Below are 10,290 nucleotides of genomic sequence, written 5' to 3'. Positions count from 1 at the left end.
GACAGGAAAAATATTGTTTCCATCATCCAAAATATGTACAACATTGAAAACACAATTTGTGTTTGTGACACAACATAACGAAATGTGAAAATAACCCCAGGAACGCCGGCATTGTTAGTGCAGGACAAGCTGAGTACATAAGTGAAGTGAGGCTGAGAGTCTGCACAAGTTCCCCTGTTATACACCCCCCACCTCCTAATTCCTATGTGATGGTGTTCCTGGGAGGAGCGAGCTCGGGCTGAGAGCAGAGGGTTGTAAGAGGGATACCGCCTCTATTTGCACATCTGTATTCAGCTACAGAAGACAATACCAGAAGAGAGGGGTACCCCAGAATTGAAGAGGGGAGATACAGGAGAGACGCAGTCTCACATCAGGGAGGGAGGAAACTCTTCTCCCACTATAATCTGCATTTTTGTAGAGCTGTGAGTAAATTCCCTCTTGTAATCCTCTGCCTCAGCCTTGCATGAAGAAATAACTGTCTCTTATACCAGTGTAATATTTGTGCCTCCTCCTGTCTGTGCCTGTCTGACCCTTTCCCCTATGATTCAGTCTTCTGCTGACCACCAATGGATGCCTATGTGCTTAGTATGTGTCTGTAGTATCGCACAACCTGTTGCTGATCACTTTTCTATATGCTACCCCTAATCTCAGTCATTTCTATCCTAGGGTTTCTTTTTTTTTCTTCAAAGAGCAAATTATCATCTGCTTCATAAACTAAAAGCAAGAACATTAGTCTCCACCATGCAGCAATCACAACCAAGGTAGGAGAACATCACAGTCAGTACTGTATTATTAATATAGAGAATTACGGCTGACCACTACACGGATGGAAGTTAGCTCTCTGGATTACAGCCGACGGCTATGAAACATCCATAATCTATTATTCATATATCATTGATCTATGGTTTGCATACAGGTGAGCATAGGTGTCTTGGGGTAGGAGACCTCACCAGCCTTGGTGTATTAGGGTGGTGGACCAATGTCGTAATGCTGATGTCTGTCACATCTAATAATACAGCCGACTTGACTTACACATCTTTTTCCATTATAGTCACAGTCTGAAACTTCTGATTTCCAGCTCGTCAAACCTTTACACTGTCCCATTACCGTGGTAAATCATGACCTCCTTTCAATGCTTTTCCAACTCCAAGTTCCTCATCCATCATCTTAAATGCTTCTGCTGACAGTGTTAATAGGGGTATTTCCTCCAGATAGCAATTAGGGTGGGAATTCTGGAAGCAAATATTGAATGCATACTGGTTATGCTCCTGATTAACAATTTTGAAGCATGAGAAAATAGTTTGGCAGATTGAAAGCTCAGAAATAAGTTGAGAACAATAGCTCAGAGCTTAGCCGGCTCATTTATATTCAACGCATGTATAGGAATTTGATTCCAATAAGGGTCCTTAGACCCAAAAAGAGAGTGGAATTGGATAAACTATGCTAAATTATGCACTCCTTTGTAGGACACAAACAGAAATGTTATTTGTATGTAGACACTATTGTTACTCGCTGGTAAGGCTTTCTTTTTCTCAGATGTTGGTTAAACTAACACTGGTGTGAAGCGTAACCCTACTCCCCAGAGACGTTGTACCATTACCTCATTTCTTTGGGGTTTTTCCTGTGGCTATTGGTAATTGGAGAGGTCTTGGAGAAATGTGCACATGCTCAGCAAATCTGAGTATATTTGGGAATGTAACATTTCCTGAAAATATTTTTGGCCAGGAGCTTATACTTTCCTGAAATGCCGTCCAAGTCCATCCGAGCTGTGTGTTAGTTTGTGGATTTCATTTTTGGAAGAAGTTAGATTACCAAGGTGAATTCTTCGGAGGAGGACGTACAGTGCAGTACAAGAAGGATTTTTATAGGCGGGTTATGCTTTAAGTTTTGTATATGTTGGATAGACAAACAGATGAATACATAGATTGATAAACATATCATTATAGGTAAGAGATAATATAGTGTAACTCCAGGGGAAAAAAGGATCTTTTTGAGGCTACCGTGCATACACACACTTGTTTCTGCTGCCATGGAACAACAAGATAATTTATGATTTAAAGGCAAGCTGCCAATTTCTGCAGGTTACTGCAGCTATACAGATATCTGCAGGTTAATAGCTTGATGGAGGTGCTGGGTCACAGTCCTGAAAATGTGGCACATGGGAGAAAATGTATTTTATTTCTCATGGGAATCTCTGGCACACCCTGGAACTTTGATTGACAGCTGGCTCTGCACAGATGCCCGGGTGAGTGAGCTGTCAGTCAGTGCTGGGGCGTGCTTACAGCTGCCACTCACTGTGTACTGAGTGATGACTAGCCTTCCCGGGCACATCCCTATGACTGAAAGCTGGGTGTTCCCGAGAGGAATAAAGTTCATTTTATCCCGGGTGCCATACTTTCAGTACAGTGGCTGGGCACCTTCCTAATGCCATTAACCTGCAGATTAACCCTATATCTGCAGAGTAAGGCTGGAGACACACTAGCGAATAAAAAAAAATCAGCTCGATTTTGATGCAGGAGAGTCGGACGAGTGCAATGAAATTGTCATGCCAGTGTCATGCGTTTTTTCTGCGAGTATAATCTGATTTTTCACACCTAGCATCCGATTTACATCAGAGTGCAGTGCGATTGCTATCTGATTGCAATGCGATTTTAACATGAGCTTTTACATAGAGCAATTCTCTGTCATTTACACATCGTTTTTAAACGAAATATTCTTGAAAAAAACACACACACACAGCGCTGGAGTGGATATATATATATCAGTGACACACACATTTTATATAAATATGTATTTATATTGCAGAGAGAGCTAGATAGAAGATTAGCTGGTAATTCGTTTGTCGGCTTCTGTCGCTGCTGAGCACACCGTCAAAGATTAACATTGGTCCGAATTCAATCCGATTTTTTATCAGATTGAATTCATCCAATTTCATCACAAGTAGGCATGAGCCCTAACAGAGTAACCTGGCCTGGCAGATTCCCTTTAAGTGTAGAAGTCAGACCATTGGAAAGGTTATCATAATAATTTGCAACTGTGTCAATACAGCGTTGTCTGTCTGCCATTCTTTATCATGTATACCAGTATATTGCAAATTGTATGTGATTGAGCTTTGCAGTACAATTGAAGCAGCAGTATTCTGATGCATACTGTCCAGTATCTTTTATAGCAAGCGTTTAAATAGTGATGGACACTGACAGCATCCCAACCTCAATTGTGTATGAAGCCTTTCTCTTCAATGCCAACAAAACTGATAAAAGGAACGCACATGTGTCCATCACACTGTCCACATGTTGTCCATACACTGGTCAAATATCAAATGCACCATTTTTCACCTTCCATTCTTTAAATGTATTCTGGACATATACACCACTCTCGTGATGCACATGCATCTTCCACTTAGTTTCCGTGTCCACAGGGATCGCACTGCAGGACATCTCAATCTCTTTGTCCTTATGGCCACATGGGGGATCTAGCAATCATGCAACTAAATACATCTTCAGAGACAACATGGTACTACATATTGCCACCATAATTACATTCCGATTTTTTTTAAAGTCATAAATAACCACTATTGAAGTGTGTTTCTTGAGGCCACCCTGTATATACAAGACTGATGGACAGATTCATTTCCAACCCTTTGATCGCTAGGTCTAGGATTACCGTTACGTTATTCACAGGTCTCCCCGTTTTTAGTTTTTGTAAGGAAAAAGAGGAACAAAAGGTTTTGTCTCTTTTACATCTAGAAAAAAAAAATAGAGAAGAAATAAAAAATAAAAAAAAAGGTGAGTGAAGCTGTTCCAATAGTACTTTACTATATTTTGCACATGAGTGCAAAATAAATAGAATGCTTTACATACAGTATGTCAGTGACATAATCGTAGGCACAAACATCTGTAGGAATGGTTTCTTAGTTTCTTTGAAGATTATTTCAACACAAACATCACTGGTGAAAGATTTTATCAATGTAGACTTGTTTTTCCACCTTGGGAATAACCCTTTAAGTTTCAGTACAAGTGTGTAATACCTATCTTCACAGATGGATATTGTCAGAAAATGCTTAGAAAAACAATCAATTTTGTAATTTACTGTTTATTACAATTGTCAGCCATTCTCGAGATATTAATACTTTTCTTTTGTTTTCAGCTCGTTGCCTAGGAGACTGACCACTGTTATTTAGCTTGTAAGCACTGACTGGGATTGGAGGAACAGAGCTTCAAAACAGTTCTTACATGAAAAACAGCTTGTAAGCACTACACATGTTCTATTTTTTATTTGGTGGTCAGTCTCCAAGGCAAAGAGATGTAAACAAAAGAAATTGCTTGTATTGACAAGAATTGTCTGACCTACCCGTTTATGAAGGTGGGATTAGCTGGTAATTTTCCTATATGCAGCCCGATGTTTCAATCTTCATTTACCCTCTATGGGCCCACTGAAAAAATTAAAAATACATTCTTTTACATTGCTGTATATGCGCTCTTAGGGCCCGTTTCACCAAGGGTGGAGTTGTTCACGCCATTCTTGATGAGGGGAGATGATGGAGTCAACGTTCCTGATTCATTAAGAGGGTTACAAGAAATCTTATTCCGGTCAGGAACTGGAGTAAGCTTTCTAGAGTAGGAACTTCATGAATTAAATGAGCTGTGGTGTTCCACTCCCGTCCAGCCCCAGCTCTGCCCACTTATTGTGTTAGTTATTTATCTGACACTTTAATTTAAAATAAGCCCTGGAGGCAGATTCTTGGGGAGATCTATGACGGGCCCAGAGATCTTAATAGTTCATTTTGATGATAAGAAAAATTTGAATTTTTCTGGAATAAGAAATTGGATAGCAGATATCAAGGTACCATTTTATTCAGCTATGTTCTACATGCCCTTATAGACAGTTTAGGAGGGGTGATCCTAATGACAGATTCCCTTTAAATTTGAAACAACTTTTGCAGTCAGTCTTCATTAATAACTTCCTACTCTTTTGTTTTCACAGCTCATGTGCAGATCTATGTGTCTCCATGGTAACACATCCATTTAGTAGGTCAGCTTCCATTCACATCTATGTTCTTATTTATGTTCTAATATAGGAGCAGAAATGCAAAAATAATTTAAGTGCAAGACACTAGATGGATCTCATTGATTATAATGAATCCATCAAATTTCCAGTATGGCATCTGACAATATACAGGACAAAATACCACAGCACTCTGAATTATTTTGCCAGTATTTTTAGCCAGAACATCATAATGGAAAGCAAAGTCGGACAGTAGAGGACAGATAAAAAGGCGCATACAGATACATTGATATTTATAGGAGCTGTAGACATAAAATTATATATTTATATTTTAGAAACATTGCTACAATAAAAACTATTGTTTATGAATAGAGATGAGTGAACCCAAACTGTAAAGTTCGGTGCTATTACTTAACATCCAGTGTCCATTGCTGCAATCAGAACACAGACTTCTCCCAGAAGTCCACTTTAATGCTCGACATTCCGGAAGAACAGAGTAGAGATACTCAACTTCCTTAGGTGGCCCACTAGCCCTTACTGCGACCATTTTACAGCATCCAAAGTTCTGGGTCCCACTGACTAATATGGGTTTTGGGTTCTGGTTCAAGTTTGGGTAGAGTTCTGGTACCAGAACTGAACTTTGGACGAAAGTTTGGTCAAACCTGAAGAACTCGAACATCCATGGGTCTGCTCATCCCTAGTTATGAAGGTAGAGATTGAGGAGGTCCGTTCCAAACTTAAGAGCCCTGCACGCATGTATAAATGGAGAAATAGGCCGTTAATGTGATTAGTGCGCTGTTTATGTCATTTCTAGTTAAGCTAAATATTTCTACTACAAATGATGCATTCTGTATACAGATCACTTCACTTTGAGTAAACCGTGGATGACAGATGTGTGGTGATCTGATACGAGGGCACATGTGCCTTCATCAGAGGCTGCACGCATTGGCCATTAGGACGGTTTCCTCTTGGCTCCATGTGTTCTTGTTTCCCTACCACCTCCGGCTGGTTCCTATGTTCTTACATTGTGAGGACCTGTACTCCTAACGTACTTTAGTAAATAAATACTTGTGAAATATTATTGTGTCTTAAAACTCTGCACTGTGCTATTTCGCTGTTCCTTCTCCTGGAGATATGTCTTAGGAAAAAGAATACGAATATACTGTTGCCAATTTACTCAGTAATTTTCATAAGGATTTACAGAATAATGACGCAACATAACACAACATGACATGCTCCAGAAATGATATTTTATGAAGAATGCATTTACTAAAACAGACTAGCATGGAGTAGAGACTGGTCCTCTTTACTAGGACAACCCCTTCTGATCCAAATGTTTGTCCCACATAAAATAAAAAGCCTATACTCACATCTCGTGGCGGCTCCGTGCCTGCGGTGTTGACACTTGTGGTCTCGAAGCTCCAGTGCTGCTGCTGTGACATGTGACCCCAGCGCCCAATCAGTGCTGGCATCACTGTCCCCGCCTTTGGACAAAATTGAATATTAAGAGGAGGTCCAGGCTCCAGCTGATCTCGGACTTCCTCTTTATGCTCAGTTCTACAGGAAGCGGGACAGCGATGCCATCGCTGATTGAGCACCAACATCATGTATCACATCAACCACATGGGAGCCCCAGGAGATGGATCACCGACACAGCAGGAACAGCACCAGCACGGGGTATAAACTTTATTATTTTATGGGGGCCAAGTGAGGGGTATCAGAAAAAGTTGTCCAAGTAGTGAGTAGTGAGCTTTAGATGTTGCAAATTTTCTGCAGCATTTCTTCACCTGTTAGGTAAATTAGGTTACTTCTGCCTCATACTTACAGAGATACAGGCCTTTTCATATGGCACTAATTTATAAGGTCTTTTCTAAGAAATAAAGTTTATTTCAGGAGATGACTATCGACAATCCGTGCTGCCTTCCCTGCTGCGCCTTTGTGTTGCAGTATAATTCTTGGCTGCAGGTCTGGATATAGAGCTGCGGAAGTAAATCCATCGAGGTGCAAAGACTAGGATGTGTGAACATGACTCATAGCAAAACTGCTCTCATCCAGACCTTCGCCCTTGTGGTCTCTGCTTTTTATCGCTGTCTGTGTACAGCCATATGACAACTGACAGAATCATTTGCAATACATGGTTGCTTAGGGGTTAATCTCAGGATTTAGTTATAGAGGGTGCCAAAGTAGCAGTCAAAGCCATGCCCTTGTGTCTTCCCGGGCCAGAGCTATAGTCAATAGTGTTTTAAAGGGTACAGTTGCCATTGTCATTGGGGTGGAGAGTGGGCGGTTACACCACTCATTCTGGATCCTAGTGCCATACATTACACCTCTGTGGAGGGGTCTCAGGTTCACCCCACTGATTGCTGATTGAAAGGACAGTAGAGGTAAATCAGACTCGGTTTGTACAGGTACCATCCATTGACATGGTTATATATAAATCTGCACCCTATGGATATGCATATCTGCTACCCAGAACAAGAACTTTTTTACTTTCAGGTTTCATTCCTAAAAATATTTATTTCAGGGCAAAGTCTAAGTTACACACAGTTGGCATCTGTTTGACATATCTGCTGTTTTAGAGGGAAAGTGAAGTTTATTTTGCCTTTTGTTTTTCTTCAGATAGATCTGAGCAAACCATTTTCCAAACATATGGACATAAGAGTTTTTAACAACCAGCATTTGAAAAATAATGTTAACATACTGTATATACTGATGTTTCAAAAAAAAAAAAAAAATAGCTGCAGCAGTGTTAAGAATAAATGTACTGTGAGGGGTTGACACGCTCAGCTTCTTCTTCAGGTAGACATAGGAATCTTTTGGTAGTAAATTACCTGCTGGTTTATTATAGTCAGCATAGACCAAAGCAGGGTTCAAGAAAAATAAGCAGAGCCTTCCTGGCTTAACGGAAAACAAAACAAAACAAAGTGCAAAAGAGTCCTTTCTCTGCAGGTTTCACCTGCAGATGCCACACGATGTCCTCAGCTCCTCCTGGAGCCATGTGGGAGTTCCTCCTCTCTCGAGTCACAATACCAACTGACTCTCCAGACAGGCTTTTTAACCCAGACCTTGTGATGATCATCTGACCGTGACATCATCTCAGGTCCTGTTAATACACATTTCGGTGAATATCTATGGATTAGATAGGGAAAAGTATAGGCATTTGTGTAATAAAGAAAATTACAAAAAAATAATATACATATGTCCCCCCTGATCCATTACAATATGTCAGTGTACAAAAAAGAATCCTTGATAATTTAACAGAGCATTTTAGCATTCCTTTGTCATTTGATATTTGTGTCTATATGTTGACAGTCGCACACCTACATTTTTTGAGGCATGGTCACATTCAGTTTGTGCATATTTAGTATTTAGCTCTGTGTGGGTTTTACAGATTTTGTACAGGTATGTAATGTCGTTGCTAACCATTTGAGAGTAGCAAATTGGAGACCCTGATTCCAGTGATGTATAACTTACTAGTCTGATATAATGTTAATAAAATCACAGTTTTAGGGTATGTGCACACGTTGCGGACTCTCTGTGGATCCGCAGCGTTTTTTGAGGTGCAGAAACGCTGCAGATCCGCAATTGATTTACAGTACAATGTAAATCAATGAGAAAAAAAAAATGTTGTGCACACTTTGCGGAAAATCCGCTGCGGAAATGCTGCGGTTTAAAAGAAGTAGCATGTCACTTCTTTTTTGTGAATCTGCAGAGTTTTTGTACCCATTCCATTATAGAAAACCACAGGGGTAAAAACCGCAGCAAATCCGCAAGAAAACCGCAGCAAAAACGCACAAAAAACGCTGCGGAACCGCACAAAAAACGGTACGGAACCGCACAAAAAACGCTGCGGAACCGCAGGTGCGTTTTCTGCCAGGAAAGGCAGAATCCGCACCAGAAATTCCTAAGCCTAATCCGCAACGTGTGCACATAGCCTTATTTGCTGCAGATCTACCAGATCTCTGAATGTTAAGCTCTGTATATCCCCGGCAAGACCACTGATTGGTAGTTTTCTCCCCATGTGCAGTGTATACAGAAAGCTGCCAATCAGTGATGGGGGTGGGATATACAGAACTTATCAATAGGGAGGACTACCTGAGAGCAGGCTTACAAGTTCTCTAGTGATAATCCCCTGTTGATAAAACAGTGATTTTAGTAAAACTACAGCCCAGTAATTGATACATTACTGGAATCAGGGTCTCTGCCACACCATAATGCTGCTCGCAAATTAGGTGGCAAAAACCTGATGACAGATTCCCTTTAAGTAATGAAGTATACGCTGATCCTATTACATGAAGATCTTCACTGTACCAGAGAACTGATTGAAGGATACTGTTATCTCATGTGGATCTTAGTAGTGATGAGCGAATATACTGGTTACTCGAGATTTCCCGAGCACGCTCGGGGGTCCTCCGAGTATTTTTTAGTGCTCGGAGGTTTAGTTTTTCTTGCTGCAGCTGAATGATTTACATCTGTTAGCCAGCATAAGTACATGTGGGGATTCCCTAGCAACCAGGCAACCCCCACATGTGCTTATGCTGGCTAACAGATGTAAATCATTCAGCTGCAGCGCTAAAAACTAAAACTCCGAGCACTAAAAAATACTCGGAGGACCCCCGAGCCGTGCTCGAGAAATCTCAAGTAACGAGTATATTCGCTCATCATTAGATCTTAGCTATGTTGTCACGTTTATGCTCATCTAGCATAGTTATTTTTTTGTAAATTATTCCAGATATGAGTTGTCATAAAGTGTTTGTCTTGTCCTCTGTCATCCGGTATTCAGGAGCACACTGTTCCCCTGCCTCATGGCTCCCAGCTTTCAGGGCGGCTATTTGCCCCTGAATGATTAACATTTCAGCCTAGAGGCATGATTAAGCCACTGGTTTAAACTGAGCACTTTTGCAGAGGCAGCTTTGAGGAGCAATGGCATAACTGGAGTCTGATGAGCCCCATGTACCTAATCCCGGTGTCTGTATGTACATATTCATATATATATATACACTAGCTACTGAACCCGTTCTACGCCCGGGTGGCGAGCATTTATATTGGTATATGGTCTCCATCCAGGTATGTGCTGCTCCATCCTGCGTCCCCATCCTGTCATGTGCTGCTCCATCCTGCGCCCCATCCTGTCATGTGCTGCACCCATCCTGCGCCCCCATTCTGACATGTGCTGCTCCATCCTGCGCACCCATTCTGTCATGTGCTGTTCCCATCCTGCGCCCCCGTTCAGTCATGTGCTGCTCCCATCCTGCGCCTCCATTCTGTCATTTGCTGCTCCCATCC

The 10,290-nt window shown here is 41.2% G+C and overlaps 1 protein-coding gene across 1 annotated transcript in view; it reads left to right on the top strand.

Moving 5' to 3' along the window:
• Positions 1-222: 222 nt before the first annotated feature.
• Positions 223-10,290, top strand: part of PALD1 (phosphatase domain containing paladin 1) — a 335,463-nt gene continuing 325,395 nt past the window's right edge. Inside the window, exons 1-2 of the mRNA XM_069753305.1 lie at positions 223-422; positions 667-761. Of these exons, the coding sequence (XP_069609406.1) occupies positions 742-761 (20 nt within the window). The 5' untranslated portion in view covers positions 223-422; positions 667-741. The remainder of the gene's footprint in view (positions 423-666; positions 762-10,290) is intronic.

Source organism: Ranitomeya imitator, chromosome 2 (genome assembly GCF_032444005.1).
Source record: "Ranitomeya imitator isolate aRanImi1 chromosome 2, aRanImi1.pri, whole genome shotgun sequence".
Lineage (NCBI taxonomy): Eukaryota > Metazoa > Chordata > Amphibia > Anura > Dendrobatidae > Ranitomeya > Ranitomeya imitator.
The sequence above is the reverse complement of the archived record's forward strand: the minus strand, read 5'-3'. Positions and strand labels throughout refer to the sequence as shown.